General features: G+C 43.9%; 1 protein-coding gene across 1 annotated transcript in view; it reads right to left on the minus strand.

The window, feature by feature from the left end:
- ANO2 (anoctamin 2) overlaps positions 1–24,848 on the minus strand; it is a 277,547-nt gene that overhangs the window by 167,088 nt on the left and 85,611 nt on the right. The window contains exons 5-8 of the mRNA XM_053256041.1: positions 23,271–23,322; positions 18,781–18,836; positions 14,019–14,060; positions 3,797–3,861 (exon numbers count right to left, since the gene is read on the minus strand). Coding sequence (XP_053112016.1) covers positions 3,797–3,861; positions 14,019–14,060; positions 18,781–18,836; positions 23,271–23,322 — 215 coding nt within the window. The remainder of the gene's footprint in view (positions 1–3,796; positions 3,862–14,018; positions 14,061–18,780; positions 18,837–23,270; positions 23,323–24,848) is intronic.

The raw sequence follows: 24,848 nt of genomic DNA on the forward strand, positions 1-24,848 counted from the left end.
GATAGATAGTCTTGTCAGTACAAGTATATGGAGTGCAGCAAAGAGTATGATATTTAGAAATAGGAGGCTAACATTTTCAAAATCCTGTTTCAAAAATTGTTGTTTGTGTGAATGAGGCTATTTATTTATTCAGATTTAGATGTCTAATATATATGCTTCTAGTTGTGAGCAAGTTTTCCTCTAAAAGGGATTCCCAAATGTTGTTGACTACAACTCCCATAATCCCAGCCAAAGGCTATCAGCTGGGGATGCTGGGAGTTGTAGTGAACATCTGGAAATCTCTGTTAGAGGGAACACTGGTTGTGTGAGTTGTAAGTCGTAAACATAGCTTCCAAAATGTATACCTGGTTAACTGTAAAGTTCACAATGGAGAAAGTGTACACAGATAAATTTCTCACTTTTCCTTGTATACTAGTGGTTTGGGTCAGCAATGAAACTGATTAGCAGCAGATTCAGCAGAGTCAAAAGGAAGGATTGATCGACTAACAGCTGTGATAATTAAATTGAACCTCCATGTTCAGAGGCAGCATACCACTGAACACTGTGGAAGGAGAGCAGAAGGGGAGTAGCACAGTCTTCATGGTGGGCTTCTTGGGGATATCTGGCTAGCCACTGCAGAAAACAGAATACAGGACAAGCTGGAATTTGGGTCTAATAAATTCCAGCATGGCTCTCATAATCTTCTTCGGCTCTCTCAGTTTTCCCTGTCTCATATAAGGACTGTAAAACTATACTGAAAATTTTTGAAGTTATGTGAAGTCTCACATTCAGGCAGTGCCTGGACCTAGACTTGTTTCAACTTCAGCAAGGATGCTGCTTCATGTGGCTTCAGTCTATATCCTGGGCAAATGCTATTGAAAGAATGGCTAACCAAGAGAATACAGTATTTATGCACAATTTGAACCAAACTTCTTTAGTGATCTTCTCTTTTTAGTGTTGCCAAGACAACATAAACAAGGTAAATGAATGGGTCCATACTGGCTACTAGTCTTGGATCTCAAATTGTAAATAGAGAGTGGACTGGGAGAAAAGACAAGCAATAACATATTTAACAAGTCTGGGCTACCTGTAATGAGAACATAGCATTATGATATATGACATACACTGGAAAGAATTTAAAACGTCTTTAGGAGAAAGGCAAACAATGCTGCTGAGTCATCTATCTAGGAAACCTATTCAGTTCTTTCATACCCGTGTCCCTCTTCACATCTTCCCCATCACCCAACCATGAGTCACATAATGTGCAGATAATTATCTCTGTTATGCAAGAGCATGATGAGCGGATACCTTACTGTGGTGAGGCCTGGCTAAGGTGAGCATAAAAACAACATAAGAGCAATGTGTGAGAAGGGGCATCGGAATGCCGCCTCATGACTTCAATCAGTCATGATTTCTTGCGACAGCTCCTTTCTTAGTGCTGTGTTTTTTCAAAACTTCTTATCTTCAGGGAACCCACTCCCCCACTGAGCTGTCTGCAGAGGAAACCCCTGGACCTATGCCATGGAACCCTGTGTATAACAGAAGGTCTGCAGGAGTGTCCTAGATCAGTGTTGACTCACTGCCATTTGCCACTGAAGGCAAAAAAACAACAAGCCATGCCAATGGCTTGCCCTCTCACTGGCCCCACCCCACCTCTTCTGCTGGCTCAGGCACAGCCAGCTCCTTTCCCCCTTGCCACTGACATCAGCTTCTGGGCACGCTGTTGCTGCTGGGTATTTGCATGGCATGAGGCTGCAGGCAGCATATCTCTGGCAACACTGGCCTGGCCTCCCCTCTGTGGTACTGCACCAACAGCAGGTTCTCCCCACCACCCCCACTGCCCTCTCTACCCTGTAGCACCAAACTTGTCTGACAAAGCAGACGTGTTTGATGCTTGGAAGTAGGGATATGCAAACTGTGCTTGAGCCAGTCCGGGCCCAGTTTGGCTCAAGGTAGAGCCGAACTCCCAGGCTAGTTTGGGGCCAGTTCAGGGATGCTGGACATTGTTATTTTTTTTAAAACCGCTGAGGGCTTTGGAGGCCTTAGGGGTGCTGCTGCGGCTGTGGGAGTCTCTTGCAGCTCCCACTCCCCCCCACCGGCCTCCCCCTCGGTCTCCCACAGGCCATTTCGGCCCTCTGTGAGCACACAGTGGCCATTTTGGAGGCTGTTGCACGTGCATGTGGGCCATTTGCATGACTGCTAACCATGTCTGACATCCCCAAACTCACCTGAACTGGCTTGAAATTGAACCGAGACGGGCTCCTCATCCGGGGTACCAGAACATGCCCAGTCTAGTTTGAATCCAGTGTGGATTCGAACCAAACCAGGCAAACTGGTTTTGTCCACATCTCTACTTGGAGGGAACAGAAGGAGAGAAAGAGCTGCTGAAGATGCAGCAGTGCAAAAGAGAGGTCAGCTGATGCTGCCGTAGGCACTCTCCATGCTGCCTTGTACTGTACAAACATACAGAAGTGGTGGTACACCCAGTAGCTGAGGCCGGAAGTGAGAGGAAAAAGAAGCAGGTGCCACCTGGGCTGGCAAAGGAGGCATGGGATGGAGGCATCAATGCTGAGGGGTGAAAAAAGACCAGATATGTGGTTGTGGCAGCACAGATGAGGCTGGAGCAGTGGCAGCAGCCAAGTCAGCAGACATGTGGGGTGCTCACATTCATCACCCTGTGGCAGACTTGTCACTTGTGGCTATCACTACAACTGGCCTCATGGAGGAGCTGCTTCCTTTCTAGACCAAAGTCTGGGTCTATATGGGGTGTTAGCTAGCCTGATTATCCTCATTGTAGTCCTGTGTGAATGGACCGTGTACCCCTGAATTGCAGCTATATATTATGGGAGAACCTGGGGTAGTGGGTAGGCTTCTTTTCCCAATAAAGCATTCCCACCACTGTTGATCTTCTCACTGAGGCACCCACACTAGTTCGTGGAATACAAATGAAAAATCATTCGTTAAGACAAGAGAGTATTTGGATTAATGGAAGTGCTATTGACACAGGGCTAATGTAGGAGCTGAGTTGATGATCACACAAAAAGCAGTTATCTATAGTATCACATTTAAAATTATTTCTCTATGTCTGTGCAGTATTGACCTGCTGATAAGACTACTGGGGTACAAACAATGTATATTTATAGTGTGGCATGTAGTGTAACAATTTAATAGGATACTAATATCCACAGGAAAGACCTACAAGGTAACTTCTTTCCTGTGTCTGCTATGCTTAAATCAGACATGAGGGTACATGGAGGGTGACTGGTGAGTTAAGACAGCACAATCTGCAGTCCCAGTTCCACAAAAAGTAGAGAATCTGTGCTTATCCCTCAGGGCTCCTGCTTTAAGCACTGTAGCAGATGGGACAATTTTTTCTTCTATGCTAATCCCTGCCACATTTTTTTCTTTTCACTATTTGTGGTGACTGACCAAGTTGCATCACATATTGCTTTGGGTGGCAATAAAACTCAAGTCATTCTATGACTGCTATGCAAACATAGGAATGGAAATGGAATATCTTTTATTAATCATTAGGTTTTGGCTCTCATTTAATATTCTTGTATAGAGAAGCTAACTCAGAGCCTTAACACATTTTGAAAGAAGTAAATAACTTTTTACTCTATGAATAATTATGTTCTTCTGCAATCAAGTCTGTGTTTTTATATGATGTAAAAGAAGGCGCCAATTGCCCCCCTCTGGGCAATCAGACCACTGATCAGATTCTTTATGCACATTTTTTAAAATATACAAATCAATGGAACATTGCCATTTTATACTAACCTAGAATCTGCCTCACTGCAATTACATGGTATGTTACCTTATGAGGTCAATAGGCTGAAACTTGTAAAATGCTCCATATCGTGCCCATTCTCGATACAGCAACTGTGGGGGAAAGCAGATGATAACTGATGCATTAGATTTAAATTACAAAGAGAAAATTCTCAGAACTTAAGTAGAGCCAAGGCTGAGGTCTAGAAGCTGTGACCTCAGCCCTAGAGCTGGTTTTTGTGGTAGTCCTCAGCTCCAGAACATATGGGGACCCAAGCTTGAGGGTGGAGGCTAAGCTGGAGGTACCTCCAGCCTTGCCTCACCTTGAGCCTCCTGCTTCGCCTCATCTTGCCTTGCCTCCAGCCTTGCCTAGCCTGTGGCTAGCCTTGAGGTGAGGCGAGGCTCGAGTTGAGGCTGGAGGTGAAGCAAGGCTGGAGGTGCTCCACAAATTAATCAAAAATCAAATAGATTCTTTAAAAAAAATTTCTTCCATACTTTAAAACAAACTGTCTTTTTCAGAGAAGGCATGACTCTATCTCCCCTGCTGAGAGACACTAATTCCTAATGCTAAACTGGTAATTGCTGGTAATAATCACCTACCATTCTTATGTCAAAGAGGATAGTTTGTTATAAGAGGATGGAACTTAAATGAACTGAGAGAAAGGTGAAGTCTTGTGGCTTACTTCCTCAGTTACTAGGTGTTCAAGACCAGACACTCTAGCGCTGTATCACTGTTTACCAGCGATTATTTCTAATTTTTGGCACCTGTCCCTGATACACAATTGTCCCAGGTTTCTATGGGTGGTAGTGTGGGGTTTTTTAAAAAAAGAATGTTGGACTACATATACACTAATATCCAATGCACAGCCTGCTACATCACACACTGCAGCTACTGAGGTTCATAGCATATTATTGAATTTGCTAGTATATTTAACTAAAATAACAAACATTCTTCTATGGTGGATGTCTTATTGCCAGCAAACTGCTTCCTCTATCCCCTAAATTACCACTGATCAAAATAGTAAATATTTACTGAAATCTCTTGTGAGTATTGTTCACAAGTATCTCTTGTGAAGTATCTCTTGTGGGTCATATAAAAATGACCCACTGTTTGTTAAGGAACACTTCTGGCAGCATTGAAAAATGACTTCTGCCCCTTTTGGTTGTGAAAGGTTGTGAACAGGAGTTTCGAGATGGTAAACAAAGATAAAGCCATTTACATCACACACATAAACACTTGCATAATTTGGACTTGCCTTTGTCCAAGAGGACACACTTTCAATGACTAAGTCAACCGTAGCAATGGAAACTTTTGTTCTGAGAGAATCTCTTTACCCTCCAGGGAGGGATGACCACTTGATTGACTCACAAACTGCCTCAGGCCATATACTGTATTCATTTTACAGTACATTTGCTCTACAAGAGCCACATTGCCTCAGACTCTGGACACTACACCAATGCAGACTCTTATATAGGCAAGCTGTGGCAGCTACCCCTCACCTCTCTTCCCCACTTCCCCCCATTTTTACTTCCGAGGAAGCACCAGATTGCCCTTTGTGCAACTAATGCACTAACACCTTCAGCCATCTCTAAGAGCTTCCTCACCTCTTTCTCTGCTGCCCTGCCCACTCTCCAGCCTCCAGGCACGCTTTATAATTGGAACCTTTAATGAGACTGTCTTCTAGAAACAGTAGCCAAGTTATTGAATATCCTAACTAAACTCTTCTGTAACTCCCCAATTTACCCTAAATAAAGCTTTGAAACTATAATCTAGTATCGTCGATCCTTAGAAATATTTCCAATATACCTTACTTGCCTAAATTTGATACTGTGCCAGAACTGCACCTCTATGGAGCTTATTTTCCCCAGGCAGTCCAGAAACCATAGGTGCAGCATATAGCCAAGTGCTCCTATGCAGTTTTGGTAACATTGCTGGACAGCTGGAGACAGTGGTGCAAGGTAAAGGTAAAGGTAAAATGTGCTGTCAAGTTGATTTTGACTCCTGGTGCCCACAGAGTCCTGTGGTTTTCTTTGATAGAATACAGGAGGGGTTTACCATTGCCGCCTCTCGCACAGTATGAGATGATGCCTTTCAGCATCTTTCTATATCACTGTAGCAGTGGGGATTCGAACCAGCAACCTTCTGCTTGTTAGTCAAGCATTTCCCTGCTGCACCACTTAAGGTGGCACAGCACTTTATTTTAATTACTTCTGCTTTTTCCTGACATTTTTGCCCTCCAGGAGCCTAACCCCCCAATCCCCATTCACTTAATGACTCATTGAGGCTATTCTCATGACCGCAGGAAAGTGGGCTAAGGAAGCCTAGCCCGCCTTCCTGTGGTTGTGTGCTGCAGCAGGAGCTGCGCAGCTCCCGGTAGCAAACCGCACTAAGTACCCCTCCCTTTAAATGAGGTTAGTGGAGTGAGTGCTCTGCTAACTCCATTTTTGTGATCATGTGCCGGCGTGGCAACACACGAGTAGACCCCCAACTGGGAGACAACAACAAGCTTCCCAGTTTGGGGGGTCCCCCCAGAATGCCCTTTGCACTTGTGCGGGGCATCCAGGGACTTCCTGGGGCCAGGAGGCCCCTGATCCCCGCCACCCCTACCAACTCCATGATGGAGCCAGTGGTCATGGGACAGCTCTCTGCTCGTGTGCAGGGACAGCGTGCTAAGCCTGCTCTCCCCAGCAAGCCTGGTTAGGCCCTACACATGAATATGTGTAGAGCCTCATCATCTGTGAAAATTGGCAGGAATGGAACCCCCACAGCTAACAAGGTCTGCTATATCATGACTTCATCTCCTTCACTATTTGATCATGGACTGGCTGGAATTATCCATGTGATTAATCAAGAAAATTGTAGTAACAAAGAGAGAAAAAATGGTGCTGAATTATCATTAGAGAGGGTAAACAATGATACCATACAAGATTAAATAAAGATGTTTTCTGATTCTCACTATCAGTGTTTTTCCAAGAAATATTTCTCAACCTACTCCCCAAAATTCTTATTTTTAGCTCAACATGGAGGAATATTCAGCACAGCCCTTATTGTGAAATAATAGTCTGTTCCCTCGAAGCCAAGGTAGCTGTCCTGGAGAAGCTCAGGGAGGAAGACAGGTGTGTGGTGAGACCCTCAGGGGTGTGATAGAAGCATTCCACTCCCAAGCATCCCACCCCCAGCTGTCCTCCAGACAGCTCCTCTGCTGTCATGGAGAATGAAGGTCTCAGGGAAGGAGAACATCAGTCTGAGGAAGAGGGGAATGCTTCCTTAGAAGGGACCCATTCCTTGGGTGATGCACCCATATCCTCTTGCACAGAGAATAATCCTCCAGTGGGTGGGGCCTCCTAGTAGTGGATGATTCAATTGTTAGGAGCATAGAAAGATGGGTTTGTGACCCACATGAAGACCACATGGAGACTTGCCTTCCGAGTGCAAAGGTTTATTTATTTATTTATTTATTTTTGCATTTATATACCGCCTTTCATTAAAAAGATAACCCCAAGGCGGTTTACAAAAGTTAAAAACATACAAAGTTAAAAACATACAAAGGTTGTGGATGTCACAAACGTCTAGAGAGGCTGTTTGGCAGTGCTGGGGAGGAGTCAACTGTTGTGGTGCACGTTGGCACCAACGGTATTGGGAAATGCACTCGGGAGGTCCTGGAAGCCAAATTTAGGCTCCTTGGTAGCATACTGAAGTCCAGAACCCCTAGTGTTCTCTGAAATGTTACTTGTTCCACATGCGGGGCCAGTGAGACAGGCGGAGCTGAGGGGTCTCAATGTGTGGTTGAGACAGTGGTGCTGGGATGAGGGGTTTAGATTTGTTAGGCACTGGGATACATTTTGGGGCAAGCAAAGCCTGTACAAAAGGGACAGGCTTCACTTGAACCACAATGGAACCAGACTGCTGGCACTTAAAATGAAAAAGGTTGCAGAGTAGCTTTTAAAATGACGCCTGGAGGGATTGCCAACAGGAACTAGGTGGTTTCTGGTTTAGCAAACAAAATCCCCTAAGATGTGAGGGTGCAAATGATTTGGATAAACCTAAAGGGGACAGAGTCAAACCATGAGTAGAGCAGACAGAAACACATGGTCAAAAAGGTCAAATAAAAGTAAGGGAAATAGTACATACCAATGCCAGCTAAAAGACTTGGGATATAGTTGTTTATATACCAATACTAGAAGCCTCCGAGCCAAGATGGGCGAGCTGGAGTGCTTGGTTGCTAATAAAAATATAGATATAGTGGGCAGAACGGAAAGCTAGTGGAACGATGAGAAACAGTGGGACACTGTTATTCCTGGATACAAACTCTACAGAAAGGTCAGGGAAGGGAGGATTGGGGGTGGAGTAGCACTTTATATTAAAGAAGGTTTGGAATCCAACAAGCTGACCTAGGAGGGCAGGAGCCCTCCACAGAATCATTATGGGTGACAATATGAGGACTTAAAGGAAATGTGTTACTAGGGATGTATTATCATCCTCTGGATCAAAATGCTGAGAGTGACCTGGATTTGGAGAAGCATTGTAGAACTGGAAAAGGTGCAGAAGAGGGCAACCAAGATGATTAGGGGCCTGGAGCACCTTCCTTTTGAGGCAAGGCTTCAGCATCTTTAGTTTGGAAAAGAGGCAACTAATGGGAAACAGGATAGAGGTGTATAAAATCATGCAAGGAGTAGAGAGAGAGGAGACAGAAAGAAAATTTTCTCCCTTCTCACTACACTGGAACCATGGGTCAGCCCATGAAACTGACGGTCGTGAAATTTCAGCGCATAATTAACTTATGGAATTCTCTGCCACAGGATGTGGTGATGGCCAGCCACTAGCTTGGATGGCTTTAAAAGGGGCTTAGACAAAGTCATAGAGGACAGGTCTATCAATGGCTACTAGTCTGGTGGCTATAGGCCACCTCCAGCCTCAGAGGCAAAATGCCTCTCAATACCAGTTGCAGGGGAGCAACGGCAGGAAAGGGGGCAAGCCCTCACCCTTTCCTTGTGGGCATCTTGAAGGCATCTGGTGGGCCCGGCCATTGTATGAAATAGGCTGCTGGACTACACAGGTCATAGGCCTGATCCAGCAGGGCTGTTCTTATGTTCTTAAAACATTGTGTTAAACATTCTTAAGTTTTACAAAACACATCTGCTTCATAAGACATGCAAGCAAAGCTGTGTTCAGACAATTGAATACAACATAAACAGGTGGAGAAGAGCATTTTTTTTCCAATGTGCAATAGTGGGCAAAGGATTGTGTTCAGACAGTGATCCTTGGTCTAAGAACAGAAGGTGTTACATGTATATTAAAATGGGACTGTTTTAATGCTGGACTGCTTTAATGCAGTGCTATGTGGGGGGATCTGCTTGAGAGTGGTAAATAGTGCCAAAGGTGAAACAAGAGTTTTTAAAAGGTTTTTTTAAAAAGCTTAATATACTTCATACATACCCCACCCCCACCCCAAGAGTCCCTTAACATTGTAGCCCTAAGTAGCATCAGTTGTCTTATAGCCCTTTTCACCTGGAGGAGGCACCTCACTGAACCAGGGAAATTGTTTTGCTCTTAACAAATGGTCTTAATGAGAAGCTGTGCTGTATAGAAGGTGTCTCTGCAGGCAGGCACAAACGTACTTGTTTCATGAGGGTCTTTTCTCCAAGAAGAGCCTGAAGAAGGTTAATTGGGATTACCTTTTTCTTTATGAGCTGGTACATAAATCTTCATCAACAGGGCTTCCTTAAAAGGAAATACAACCCAGACAGACTCACTCCACCTTTGTCTGGGGGCCACACACTGCTGGCAAAGGAGTGGAAGCTGCATATATACCTTAAAGGGGAACACTATCAAAAAGGGGTGGGGGTATAAAACGGTTTTTAAAAAATGTCTCTCTTCCCTTTAAATCTGATCAGGGCATTTCAGGAAATTAAACACTGAAACTATTCAGGTTTAGATAGAAAACAGATGATGTTATACATAGAAATCCTACAGTTGAGTCTTATGGCTGGGCAGCAGAAACATATGTGAGCAATCAATGCAGAATTTTCTGGAAAGAACCTTTTATGTTTTTAATACTTAACACTTCATAACAGGACCTAAATGGGCAGGATAAAAAGAAGGGCAGCCCAACTTGTAGGGTGAATAGTTTTCCAGGCACTAAGTCTTTTTAAAGCAGTGTTTTTCCCCCTTTGCTGTGTTATCCAGCAAGTCCTTGCAGATTAGCTGCTGTTGTAGCATTTTGTCTTCCAGAAGAAAGTTTGAGCTACCTTTACTTAGGCACATTCTGCCTCTCCCTTTACAAATGACAAAAGGGATGCTCCATTTACTCAGGCCTTGCCTACCTTTATGCATCTTTTACTACATTTTACTGATCTGTGGATTCTCAGCACCCCTTAGTGGCCAGATATTGTGTTCATCAAATTCTTTTTAGAGGGACAATCCACCAGGAAACTCTTCTGTGTGGGGCTCCACTGAAATTAATGGGAGCGTTCTTGTGCAACTCCCATTTGTTCCAATAAGTTATTGTGTAGGATAACTTCCCACTGGATGTAATGCCCTTTACATGGCTATTTTTCTATCAGATGTATTTATTCATTTCCACATTCAGTAATAAATAATAATAATAATAATAATAATAATAATAATAATAATAATAATAATTTGATTTCTATACCGCCCTTCCAAAAATGGCTCAGGGCAGTTTACAAAGAGAAATAACAAATAAGATGGCTCCCTGTCCCCAAAGGGCTCACATTCTAAAAAGAAACATAAGACACACACCAGCAACAGTCACTGGAAGTACTGTGCTGGGGGTGGATAGGGCCAGTTACTCTCCCCCTGCTAAATAAAGAGAATCACCACGGTAAAAGGTGCCTCTTTGCCCAGTTAGCAGGGGCACTCCAGTATCCAAGGAATCTTATATATATAATTCTCTTAGACATACTTGTCACTAATTCACAAGAGTTCACGAGCGAGGGGAGGGGCAGACAAAAGCGATGGCAGTGGGGAACATAAGGCCAACAGACAGGCCAGCGAACGGGCAGGTGGGCAGGCAGGCGGGCGGGTGGGGAGAGAAAGCAGCGGTGGTAGCGGTGGGGTGAAGCTAAAGTGGCGGGGTGGGGGAGTGAAAGCAGCGGCATCCGGGGGGAGGGAGAAAGCAGCAGGCATCCAGAAAAAGTGGCTGGCCAGGTGGAGGAGGGGAGGGCTGAGAACACTGGAGGCGGAGGGAGGGCGGAGAATGAGAGAGAACTAGAGGCACAGATGATCTGTGCCTGGGCCAATTAGTTCAATAATATTTCACCAGAACCTCTGAGGACAGGTTAAGAAGCCAGGATATGACAGGGGAGGTTTTATACCTCAAAGGTGGAGCACACATCTGATTTTCCTGACATTTCCAGTTCAAAGGATTTTGGATAGCAGAATTGGGAAAGACCTAATTGCACCACTAATTATAAGGTATTGGGAGTAAAATTAAGATGTAATTATATCCATCATGCCATGCTTGCAAGTTTCCCAAAGGCATCTGGCTGCCGGATTTTGGAGACAGAATGCTGGACAAGATGGACCCTAGTCTGATTGAACAAGGCAGTTCTTGTCATCTTAAAGGGTGTTCTGCCTTATTGCAGAGAGCTGATGTGATGGTCCATGGGGTCCTGCCTTCTCCAATACATTAGGTGTAAGGTAGTGGCACAGTGGGTTGCAGAAGGTTGCTGGTTCAAATCCCAGCTGGTACTATATTGGGCAGCAGTGATACAGGAACATGCTGAAAGGCAGCATCTCATACTGTGTGGGCCATGGGAGATGGCAATGGTAACCCCCTCCTGTAACCCCTCCCCCCAAAAAACAAAAACCACAGAGCTCTTTGGGTGCCAGGAGTCAAAATCAACTTGACAGCACACTTTACCTTTAAATAAGATAAAATATATTTACTAGATAAAGGCTGTGAATTTCACAGCTCGGGGTATTGCACTCTCATTTTAATTCACAGCATTTCCATTTCCTTGGTTTTGCTACAGCCCTTTCACTCTTCTGCACTCAGCACCCCCACTCTCCAATGTTGCCCCTTGAAGATGCATTGTTTCCCTCTGTCAGAGAAGGACTTTGCTTTTGAAAGGGGAAGGGTGGTAACCATTATGAATTCTTCATCCTCCTCTTCTTCATCAGAACCCAGAATTTAGCTTGAAGTGGGGGAGGAGGTCAGGCAATAGGCACGTGATACTGCCTTCCTTCTTCCCTTTCTCAGTGTCAATGCAGCATCATTCCCCTTGCGTTCTACCTATCAAACTGGTTGCCATGTTTCTGTGCTACAATTAAAATTCACATGGGTGCGGGCTCACTTTGCCTCCAATGGCTTGCAAGTGGGAGCCCTCAATCTGGCCCTTTTCAAAGGTTCTGCTGACAGGATTTCCTCTTCATGTAGAATCTTTGCAAAGCCTTGCAACAGTCAGACCAGAAGCTCCTGATGTAATCCTTAAAAGAGTTAAGGAGAAGAGCCTGCTTACTAGCAGCTTCTTCTTGTTACCCCTTGTCCCCTCAAAAGGTGGTAAATGTGAAGAGAAAATGCTGCCAATCAAACAGCTGCCTCTCAGCAACCTATGCTTCTGTAAATGCTTAAGCGCAGAGGGAATGGCAAGGTGAGGTGTTATGTTTTGCCTTGTTGCATATGCCCAAATGCTTGGGCCACCCCTGCAAGCCTCAGGCCTACATAGGATAGGAGTCCATAAGCCAGCAGGTATTGCCTCCAACTCTTCCCCAGCTATACTGAGGCCATGCCTCACTCCCAGGAGCAGTCTACATGGGCAGGGCAGGGCAGAGGAGCAGCAAATGAGCCACAGATGTGGCTTGTACACTGATCACCTTGCTCTGCCTCATTTTGCCCCCTGCCATATTAACTCCAGTGTGGTGCTGTACAGGACACTCCTCCTCCCTTGCCTTCAAAGGTGAATGGGAGCCATGGCCTCCTTCCTCCTCCAAGAGAAAGCCTCCAACTTAGTTAGTGCTTGTTCCCAGTGTCACTTCCTTGACCACAATCCAGGGGCCTAAAAGAACAGTTGTGAAGCAGGGGAAGATTTTTGCCTCAGAAGTGAAGACTCCTACTTGGTATAGAGGATTTACTTGCCTCAAAAATTTTTCATTGCCTTTATAAAGTTAATCAGTCTGTGTAACTTGTTCAATATCAAAGACTTTACTACCTTACCAGATTTAGTCACCAGGTGGTAGTATTCACCTTGACCAATTGAGAGTAACATTCCTTGTTCAGGAGCTCTGCAATAACTGACTTCTTCCTTCTGCTGACTTCTTCTTTTATGCTTCTCTGCCTAAAATGGGTGTGGTCAGCATTTTCTTTCTTTCTTTCTTTCTTTCTTTCTTTCTTCTGAGGCCTGCACCTCCTATGAAGGTCCATAGGAATGAGGAATGCTCATGGGACTTCAGGACCTTGTCCCCTTTGCTACAACACAGCCAAGGCCAAGCTGCTATCAACCAAGGCCATTTCAGTCCAGCTCATTGTCTCTAAAATTCCTGCTATCATCACCATGGAAAAGCACCAGAGCCTCTCTCTGCATTCGCCTGCTGCCTTGTAGCAAGCTTGCCAGCCACTCAAGTGACTTGGGTGGTGGGTGGCATGGCCATCTCCACACAGGCTTCCCCCACCCCCAGTGACTATACAATTTTTTTTTAACGTATACCTATATGAACCACTGGTTGCTGTCATTTACAACTTTATGAAAGTCCACTGGTGTAAACAATAATGAATTCTATTCAAGACAATTAATGGAAAAATATCAAAAGAGGTCTTAATTTGTATGAACATATGGGCCCAATCCAGTTGGAAATTCTTCTGTGCAAGGTTCATTTAGATGAACGGGAGTTGTGCAAGAACAGGAGAACTTTGCACTGGATTGAACCCTAACTGAGCAAAGAAGCACCTTTTAAAAGTGGTGATACTCTTTATTGAGCAGGGGGAGAGCAACTGGCCCTATCCATCCCCAGTTACTGGGGAGCCCAGTACAGCAACCCTCCATTGGCTGTTGCTGGTATCATGGTGCTGCGTGTGTCTTTTTAAGACTATAAGCCCTTTGGGGACAGGGAACCATTTTATTTATTTATATCTATGTAAACCACTTTGGGAACTTTTGTTCAAAAAGCAGCATATAAATATTCATCCTATTCATATTTGTATTATTAAAGACTATTTTCTTCACACACAAAAACCTCTCACTGTTTTCAGTGAACAGCTCAGCACAAAGAAATTCAAGACTAGCCAAACCCAGAATGTAAAACGTTTTACCTTTCTTTCGTTTATTTCTTTGTTTTCACCTTCATATTCACCCTGAAAAGACAATGCTAATGGTCAGAAGTATTGCAGGAATCAAAGGAAAACATGGTCAGCACATTTTGCTCTCTGGATCAAATCTATTCTTTTCATCTAATTCAAAGGAATCTCATGGCTAGTGGGAAGAACAGATCCAGTGGATCATCATAGCAGACCTTAATTAACCTCTCTTGCCATCTCTTCTCTCTCCCTACTGCCATACTATATACTGAAAACCAAGCCTGTCAAAATGTTCTGCTCCAGATAGCCAAAGCCTCCCCCAATCTGCACTATCAATGTACATGACCCTTTTCAGCACAAGCCAAAAGAGAGAGATCCCTACATCGAGGAGTTTACAGATGACCTGTGCAAATAGTTGGCTTCAAATCACACAAGCTGAATAATCTGCACAGCCCTCCCTGCCAGCACCATGCAGGGGCGACCATTCCCACTACACCCCTCTGTGCACTGCTGTGCTTTTTCTGGCACCAGTGGAGCCCCTAAAAGAGAAACAGAGCCATGCCAAGCCCCAGTGGCAATTGGGAAGGCATGCAGGGAGCAGCACTAAGAAGTGGAGTTCTTTCCATGGGGAAACGCTGGAAAGAACAGCAATTCCAAGTGCTCCCTACATGCCTACCTGCATGCAGACATCACTGGGGCTTGCCACAGCTCTGTTTCTCATTTAGATACTCCACCAGTGCTGGGGAAGACACAATGGTTCATGAAGGCAGCAACGGGAACTGTCGCCTCCACATGGGGTGGGGGTGAGTAAGAGAGCTGTGCAGGTTATTCAGCTGGTGCTATTTGAAGCCATCTATTTTCACAGGTCATCTATAAAAGCCTCAATGCACTGACTTATCCTTTTCTTTCTTTCTTTCTTTCTTTCTTTCTTTCTTTCTTTCTTTCTTTTTGGCTTATGCTGAAAAGTGCCGTGCAGATTGATGGTGCTGTATACATAATGATATCAGTATTAAAAATCATGTTGAATCTAATGCTGAAGACAAGATTATGTCCTAAGTATGGGCTTCTGGTCAATGGACTGGTAATATATTGCCAACTGACAAATCAATCAATCACCTACTGATTATTGGCTGCAGACAAATTTCTTATGTAGCTGTGGTGTAAGTGTCAGTTCACTGTTTTACGTTGCATGAAGATGCAATCTGAGAGTGATGGCTGAAGTTTGTGACTCCTGAGGACAGCTGCTAGGAGAAGTTTGCCTTACCACCTGTTCTCTTGACCCTTGCCCTACATGGCTCGTATAATTTAGCAGGGAAATTTGAAGGGTCTTGTTGGTAACAGTAATGCCTCTCTGAGGGAAAGCAGAATACCTCTTTGTCTCAAGGAGGCAATCATTAGACCACTTTTGAAAAAAAAACCTGCATTGGATCCTCAGAGCTAGGCAATTAGAGGCCTGTCTCTAATATTCCATGGTCAGGAAAGGTGATCAAGAGGATGGTGGCTTCTCAAATCAGTCTTGGAAGAAGCAGATTATCTGGACCAATTTCAAACTGGCTTTCAGGCAGTCTATGTGGTGGAGACTGCCTTGGTATGCCTGAAGGATGATCTGTAATTGAGAATTGACAGAGGAAGTGTGACCCTGTTGGTCCTCTCGGATCTCTCAGAGGAATTCAATACCATAGGCCATGGTATCCTCAGGGCTGTCCTTAGAGAGCCCTAGTGGGGTGTGGGGCCTGGGGCAAATCAGCCAGTGTGGGGGCCTCTTCCAGTTAATTCTAATGGGGGTTCAAAGAATGGGGCCCAGGGCAGTCACCCTGCTTGTCATGCCCTAAGGACACCCCTGGGTATCCTTCTGGACTGCCTGAGTGGGTTGGGAGCGGGAGGCTCTGCTTTGCCATTGTTCTGCTCTTACCTTTTGGGTAAATTACAGATGGTATCGCTTGGAAATTATTGCTCTTCAAAACAAGATATATTATATATATCACACATGGAGTCCCACAGGGTTCCATGCTTTCTCCAATGCTTTTTGCAATCTACATGAAACTCCTGGGAGAGATCATCTGGAGAGGTACTGGGTGCTATCAATATACTGATGACACCCACATCTATTTCTCAGTATCAACTATGTTGTGGTTATGGCTTAACCTTTCTAATGCTTGGAACTGATGATGGGCTGGATGAGGGAGAATAAACTGAAGTTGAATCCAAACAGACGGCGGTATTCATTGAGGGAGGCCAAAACTTAGGAAGTGGTTCAAGATCTTCCTGTTATGGATGCAGTTACATTCCCCCTGGAAGATCAGGTACATAGCTTGGGAATACTTCTAGACTCAAACCTCTGCCTGATATCTCAGGTTGAGGCAATGACCAGAATTGTTGTTTTTTATAAGTTTGGTTGATACACCAGTTATCAGCTATGTCCATTTCTTGAGACAGACTACCTTAAAACAGTGGTTCATATGCTGATAACATTCAGACTTGACTACTACATGCGATCTGTGTTGGACTACCTTTGTACATAGTTCGGAAACTGCAACTGGTGCAGAATGCAGCAGCCAGATTGGTCTCCAGGGCCATCCACAGAGACCACATTATTCCTACTTTAAAAGAACTACACTGGTTGCCAATTAGTTTCTAGGCAAAATACAAAATGCTGGTTATTACCTATAAAGCCCGGAATGGCTTGAGCCCAGGGTATTTAAGATAGCACCTTCTACTTCATGAACCCCACCACCTATTAAGATCATCTATAGAGTTGCCCTGAGGCTCTGCAACAAAGCTCCCAAATGAAGTTAGAATCTCCCCATCTCTGGTTGTTTTAAAACAACTTTGAAGACACACCTGTATAATCAGGCTTTTAGTTTATGCTGTTTTAGGGTTTTTAAGACTTATTTATGGTAATTTTAATCTGTTCTATGCTGTTTAAGTTGTAGAGTGCCCTGAGATTTTAAATGGGGTAGTATATAAATGTGTTAGTTAAATAAATAAGTAAGTAAGTAGCTAAAGGCCTCTTGTTCTCCAGCTATATAGGAGACAGAGCCTCAGAGACTTCATTTAGGGCCACCAGTACCTTGCTACTCATTCCTGAGGGTTTATTGTACCCATTCCCCTCCCAGTTAAGCCACATGGTCTTGCTTCCTGCTACTAGCCATGTGCTATAAGTGCAACTAATAACTGAATGGGGGCATAAAAGTTCAGGAGGAAGTAAATACACTACCAGTTGTTGCAGAAGCACAAGAAAACAGCCATTTGGCTAGATGTGCAAAATTCTCAAGAGAAGTAAGAGTCTCTATACAAATTATGGCATGTTTTGATATTTCATCAGCAAATATACAAGAAAGAGGGTTGCCAGTTCCCCAAAGGCTCAGACCTGGGGACTCTTGGGGTGTAGTTTGATATCTAACAGATGGTATCTCATAAGCTTTGTTTTCCATCCACATGTTGATTAATCAAGGGGAAGGGTGAGTGTGGCTGATGGTCCTATCCCTGACAAACATCTGTCCATGGGTGCCACCCCTAGCTTGAACTTGACTGGCAGCATTCAGCAGAAAAGAACTAGAATTGCCAGATGGGTGGTGGCTAAAAGCCAAAAACACTTTGGCTTTTGGAAGCTGTGTTTGGCCGTCAGGATATGGAAGCCAATCTCTAGCCACACAACCAGAGCATCCTCTCCGCCCTGCCCCACCTTCCTTCTCTTCAATTCAAAAGCAGCATGGCAGCAGCACATGTTCATTGCCTGCCACTGACAGGAAAAAAAAATAGGAAGAAAAGGGACAGCAGCACAGCTGCTCACCTATCTGCTGACTGGCTAGGACAACCGTTTTGCCTAGCACACCTAGCCAGTTAGTTAGGAAAACCTTTTGCCCCAAGGGGCAGTTGTCCTTTTGAAAGGTTTTCTGGGTTCTGATCTGATATTAGTGCCAGCTGAACAAGCAGGCTCGGACAGTCAGGTTTGGAATACCATGAGTCTCACTGAGCCAAATCATGCCACTGCCTTGCTGCCTCTGTATGAGCCACTACAATGAAGCATCATCCTGGCTCTCAGACAGTCCACTGTCATCTGTACATGGGCTCTTAGTCCACGATGGGCACTTCCTGGGCTTAGCAGAAAAGTAGAGAGAGTGCCTGAACTGCTCACTCTATCTAAATATTGTCTTTGATTGTCTGAGGACTCAACCAACCCATCTACACAGAACATGGCTTTGTTTAAATATTGGAGTGAGGCAGGCCAAGTGGCTGTGTAAGTGCTTGCCAGCCTGCTCTAAATCCATGGCTTGCCTTGCTGGCTGAATGAAAGACCTTTGAGTAGAGTTTTGGAGAATGGTTTTTTGAATTGAGTAGAGTTTTGGAGAATGCAGCAACTCTGCATGGTGCTGTGTGTGCCATCTGTGCTTCCTCCTCCTCCTCTAGAATCTCACCAGCACACTGCACCTGCCTTCTTTCCCTTCTCCTCTCTCACTGGTGGATCATAATAAACTGAGAACTCGGTACTTTAATTCAACTTTGATTCAGACATCAGGGGCTGGGCCAGGAGCACACCAACATCAGGGGAGAGTGGGTGGGCAACGCCTCACTTCCCCTCCATGTGCTGGGCATATACTGTATTTGGAGGTCTTTATCTGAACATCCCTTCTATGGAAGCCAAAACCAGAAGACTGCTCAGTAGATTCTCTGACATTTCAACTGCATCACTTAGGGTGTAAGAGTGAAGCAACAATTAAGGATGCTTCACTTTTAACATTGTTATGAAAATGATGATTAAAGAGTGTATACCTACATCATGAAGGGAATAGGCTGTTTCATAGACATTGTTTGCTATTAATGTGTTAATACCTAAAGAGAAAAAAATAGTTATTGGGGGGGAAGTAGACATTCATCTTGTTTCTTTATTGATTTGCTTTTCAGCCCAGTGAAGAACCTTAGAGCATCACAGGGGCTTCAACTCAGAGCTAAAATGAAATTTCCAAACAATTCAAAATCTGCCCTCCAGCCACCCTACCCCCCACAAATATCTGTGACCTTCTGTGCTGTGGGACATTGGCATTAGGGACCCCCCAGAGCTACTGGGCAACTTGAAAGGCAGCCCCAACAGTGTAGCATGATGGGGCAGCTATGGAACAACTTAAAATCACTTCTGGGAAGTTGTACAGTGCTATTTCCATTGTTTCCAATGGGAGAAGTACTGCATGACTGCCTGGATTCAGTTTTAAGTTGTTCTGCAGCTGCCCTGTTGAGCTATACCACTGGGGCTGCCTTTCAAGTTGCGCAGCCACCTTGGCGGGTCCTTAACTCTAATGTTCTGCTGTGTGGAATGTTGGCCAATATTTATTTTGGAATTTATATCCATCATCTCACAGATGCTTCAAATTATATTAACATAAAATCTGAGTTTGGGAATCAACATTTGGCACCCATATTTGAAATTCAGCTGGTTTGGTTTTTAACTTATGCAAGGAGTTGTTTTCTTATTGTACAAACTTCATTCATGCATTTTAACCAAAAATAGATAAATAACTTGATGGTCATCACAAGGAATAAGTGGGTGCTCCCTGTTTCATTTCATTATTGTTCCACTGCTTTGCTTTCCCCATAATGAATTCTGGGGAGAATGCCTTCCAGGCTAACTTGAAGAATTTCTAAAATTATTTTTGGAATTAAAACGTGTGCTTATTTTCCTGCACAGTTTAACTGAAGTACACAAATACATATGCATATTGGTTAAGACACAAAACAAAAAGAAATGTTGTTTGCACAATCACACCAGAATTTAATTATAACACAACTTATAATTAAATGTAATTTAATCAAACTGTATGAAGACTGTGCATATGTCTGAATAAAATCTAGAAATGAAAAATGGAGGGATGACAGATCATTAACTCAATGGTACTGTTCTACAAACAAGATAAGGTAATTTGGAATTCCAAAAGCCAAAGAGAAATGTAGGTGGTGAATAGTTCATAAGCATCCTGGTTTCCCCGCTATATTTTACAATCCTTTCCCCCACTGCTCAGGGTAACACTGCAGCTTTAGTGGCATTTTGCACAGTATTTAAAGTGACTACTAAACTAATTTCATGGATCTCTCATTGGACTGGGCACCTAATTTCTCTGCTTATTGCTTCAGTAGATGATTTCTTGGCAATGAACAAATATCAGGTATCTAGCACATACCTCTCAATCAGCTCTCATATCTCTAATGGCAGGTTATAACTTGTGTGTATGTTGAACCTTGTCTACTGATTTGAGTGCCACAAAGGTGTTGGTAGCATAACAAGTTTATCAAACAGGGTTATATACAGGTCTCTGGTAGGACAATAAAACAAAAGCTTGCAACAGAGTATCTATTAACCCCTGGGGAAGGGAGGAGTATGAAGCCTTCACTGTCCTAACAATTAATTCTGTGCATCTACTTTGCAAACAGAAAAAGAGACAGCATGTTACCTACACTATCAGGGCTGGGATGCATCATAGTTCTTCCATTCTTTGGCCCTGAAATATCTTTTATATCTTGAGTGCATAATGCACCTCCTTATATGGCTGTATATTCTCTATTGCTTTTGCTGGTTGATAATGAATTGACCAGAGGCGTAACTATAGGGGGGGCAGGGGGGGCACGTGCCCCGGGCACCATCTTTTCGGGTCACGTGGGGGGCGCCACCATGACCAATTTTTTTTTAAAAAAAATTAATACAAATTTCTCCTGCTCAGTGCAGCAGTGCTGCAGCAGTCAAGGGAGCATGTCGGCGCCCCCTCCCCCACGAGCGGTCCCTTCTGTACCGCCCGTGCACCCCCCCCCCCATTGCTTTGCTGGTGGCCAGTCAGTGGCCTGGCTTGGCGGCGGCGGGCGCCGCGGTGGGCGCCTTTAATGCTGCTCACTGCAACTGCCCCCCCGCGCCCCCCCATTGCTTTGCTTGCGGCCAGTCAGTGGCCTGGCTTGGTGCCAGGCGCCGCGGCAGGCGCCTTTCATGCTGCTCACTGCGCCTGCCCTTGGCTGAGGCTCGCTCGCTCCATCGCTCGCTTAGTCTGAAACAGCCAGAAAGAGGCCCTCTAGTGGCTTGCCAGCCAGAGGGTCTCTAGTCAGTGACACACTCACGACTCGGCCAGTGTGCCGAGTCGCGCTGCACATGCGTGCGGTGCGTCCGTCCTCCTCTGTTCGCCTGCACGTGGTGGCGCGGTCGCCGTCACGGAGGAAAGCATCGTTGCTGGGGCTGGAGCTGCACTGCAGCAGGTGCAGGCAAGACAACGAGGACACACACGGACACCCGCACGGAAGAAAGGATTCGGCGGCGGGCGGGTGGAAGCAGCAGACCAAGTGTCAGGGTGAGAATGAGTTGCAAAAACTACAGAAGCCACATGTGAAAAAAAAACATATTAAAGAATCAGGCTTTTATTTAGCTGCCCAACTATGGTCTCAGGTGCCTAACAGGTGTTAATGTTTGCATTATACGCTCCTCTCTCCGCCCCAAAAGAAAGAAAAACAATCATAAAGATTCTTTGGCACTCAATCTTAAATGCATGCATGTATATGGAACTGAGAGTCAATTCCCACAGCCTGGGTAGTACAGCAGTGTGAGTTGACTCAAGCAGTGTAACATAGCTGCCTGTGCATTGTTACAAGGTGTTTCAAGAGAGTTTTACCATGAGTTCTGCTTGCTGGCATGCTCGTTTTTGCACTGTGAAAGCTTGCCTTGTGATCTCAGTTTACGCTGAAGTGTTCCTATAACAGCTCCATCTCAGAAAAACCTGCAGTGTTAGCTTTAACAAGTGCCTGTGGTATCCTGCTAAAGACACAAAGTTTGGCAAGAAAAATGGGGGAGGGGATTATATGCCAGGACCTTTGGAGATTGTCTCTTGCTTGTGAGGAAAAACCTAAGTATAATGTGGTGTGTACCATCAATCATTGCATCATAATTCTGTTGTTTGAGATACAAGCCAACTCCACAGGGTTGTTGCTTGTGAGGAAAAACCTAAGTATAATGTGGTGTGTATCATCATTGCATCATAATTCTGTTGTTTGAGATACAAGCCAACTCCACAGGGTTGTTGCTTGTGAGGAAAAACCTAAGTATGTAGTGCACCACTCTGGGCTACTTGGAGGGAGAGTTCGCATTTTTGGTTATTTATCGCATTTTTGGTTATTTATCGCATTTTGAAATTTTTGGTAATTTTTGTAATTTTTAAAATTTTTAAAATAAAAGTTTTCTGAAACATGTGTGTCAGTCAGATGTATGCTGGGGGGCGGCGGGGGGGCGCAATTTCAGTGCTTGCCCCGGGCGCCGTTTTCCCTAGTTACACCTCTGGAATTGACTCCTTGTTCAGGAATTTCAGGGCTTTTGTGGGAGTTCAAGTTAGGATGCCCACCACCAACAGACTCTAGGTCACTATTCAGCAGTGTTCTTTCCATTATGTAGCAGGAATGGATAGTCCCTTGTGTGTGAGTTTAAGGTGTCTGTGATTGCGTCCAACCATCTGTCCATTCTCTGTCTACAAAGTACAACCTGGGTTGCTATGTAGCCTCTGTTATTTCACTAGATTTCCACTAATGATGCCTCCCCTTTCAAGATATGACTGAAGAAACTCACTTGCTTCACCCCAAATTGGAATATGTTGGCATTAAGTTTCAGGTTGTTCTACATGCACCTTTAGTAAGGTTGCTGGGTTTTCATCATGCTTCTCTCTGGAGCTTCCATGTATTAAAACATCATTACTGATGGCTGAATATCGTCTTCAGATACTCTAAGAGGTCACACTTTTTTATTTGGAAGATCTCCTGTGCAGGTGGTATTCGAAAGGGTAGTCTTTGAAGTTCCATGGCATGATTTGTGTAAAAGGTGCTTGAGTTTGCCACTTTTTTCCACGAGTTTGATCTGCCAGTATCTTGACTGGGCCTTCAGCATACTAAATACATTTTCTACCACCAATTTTTGAGTTGTGCTTTTGAGCAAAGCTTTATATCCTGCACCTCTCCTGCAGCAGTTCATGCTAACCACAGATTTTGACTGGCTACCAAAGCTATGTGAGCTTGTTGTCATATAAATAAATAGCCCTATGTAATCTGTTGTCAGAGTACATGTATCAAATACTTGAACTTCTGGTTATCCAGACATTTTGGACTGGTTCCAGAGTGTTTGTATATAGCAGGATGCACTATGAATGCATTTCACAGGCTTCTGAGGTGCATATTTAAAAATAACTGTTCAAACATATTAATAGAAAGCAGCTCCCAAAACAATGTGTTTTTTTGTTAAAGAAAATTCCATCTTACCCATACTGTTTTTGGCTTTTGTACTATATGTGCGCTTCAAAATTTCATGTACCTATATTTAAAGAAAGAGTTACGTAACTAACAAAACAACTTTAGACATTCCACATAGTGCTAGCAGAAGGCAGTAAACCAATATACGTACAAAAGATGGTAATTATAATTAAGTTTTTACTATTTTTACACAGCAATGTTTCTTCATACAGCATTTCACTTCTGATTTCTCCTGCAATGCACATTTCTCCAGAAATATTAGCATGCCCCTCTCTGAACACATACTGTCTCAGGCCATAAGTGGAGATTCACATGACTGAATGTTCCTCCATAAAATAAAATAAAATCTCAGCATAACAAGGAAAAGGCTGGATTCAACCCTACTATCTACTTTTTAAAGGGGTTTAGGTTTTTCCAATGTGGAGAAGAATCCAGTCATCTGCAGTCTCAAGCGATAAAGTTCTAAAACATGTCTGCCATATCAGTAATGAGTTCTAGTCTATACAAGGTAGTAGTAAGGCACAATACCCTAGAAAATGTCTCAGAATCCTCTCAAACACAAAGGGATTCTGTGACAAACATACAGCTGAAGAAGAGTTAGCTCCCAAGCAGATAAATCAATGTGGAAAAGTATCACTGAGGTACATAGTTTGAAAAACATTTCCTTAGGATAATGCCAGCACAATAAAGAATAGACTTTTGCTTTGAATTCCAATAGCTTATTTAGCCCAGTACATAAATTAAAGGCCTGATAAAACCTAACCATTATATGTGGAAATCACTGCAATTATTTCTCCACCTCTGAAAAATGATGAAAGTATGTAGATTCTTTCATCTTGCCCTATTTACTTACTAGTCACCCAGGAAATAGTGAGGAAACCATCAAGAAAAGCAGTCCTCAGCATTGCTAATACTAGGGTTGCGCATTTTGTATTTTTTCTGTTTCGATTTGTATCAAATCTGAATCAACTCCATTTTGTATTTTGTCAGAAATTAAGCCTTCTGAATCACCCCAGTTTTGTTTTGTATCCGAATTAATCCAAATCTGAATTAATTCAGATTAAAAAATGGATCACATGGTCAAAAGAGTGGATGGGGATTATAGTGTCCAATGAGTGGAAGCTACCACAAAAATTTCAAAGGAATTGGGCAAACTGCTGATTTTTGGTGAATTTTTGAAGTTTTCAGATTTTTGCCATAGGGTATGATGGAGGTTTCAGGAAAAGTATAGCTTCACTCAGGGGAGAGGGGTGGCCCAGAGCGGAGTGTGGTTGGTGGTAGTGCCCAATTGGTACAAGGAAGCTACGACAATTTTTTCAGAGGAATTTGGCAAAGGGCTGATTTTTAAAGGATTAATGAAGTTACGTGTCTTTCAGATTTTCCTCATAGGGTATAATGGTGTTTTCTGCAGTCCCATAATTCCACATGAGGGGCACTGGGGTGGCCCAGAGCAAGTGGCAGTGTAGTGCACATAGGGTGCCAACCACCCACATGGGTTGCCAACATATGAAGTACAGGGTTTTGTTGTTCTAGAGGTGTTTTGAGAGTAGATTCTCTAGTAGCATGTGAAAGTGGATTCATGGTTTT

This window comes from Hemicordylus capensis, chromosome 5 (assembly GCF_027244095.1).
Source record: "Hemicordylus capensis ecotype Gifberg chromosome 5, rHemCap1.1.pri, whole genome shotgun sequence".
NCBI lineage: Eukaryota > Metazoa > Chordata > Lepidosauria > Squamata > Cordylidae > Hemicordylus > Hemicordylus capensis.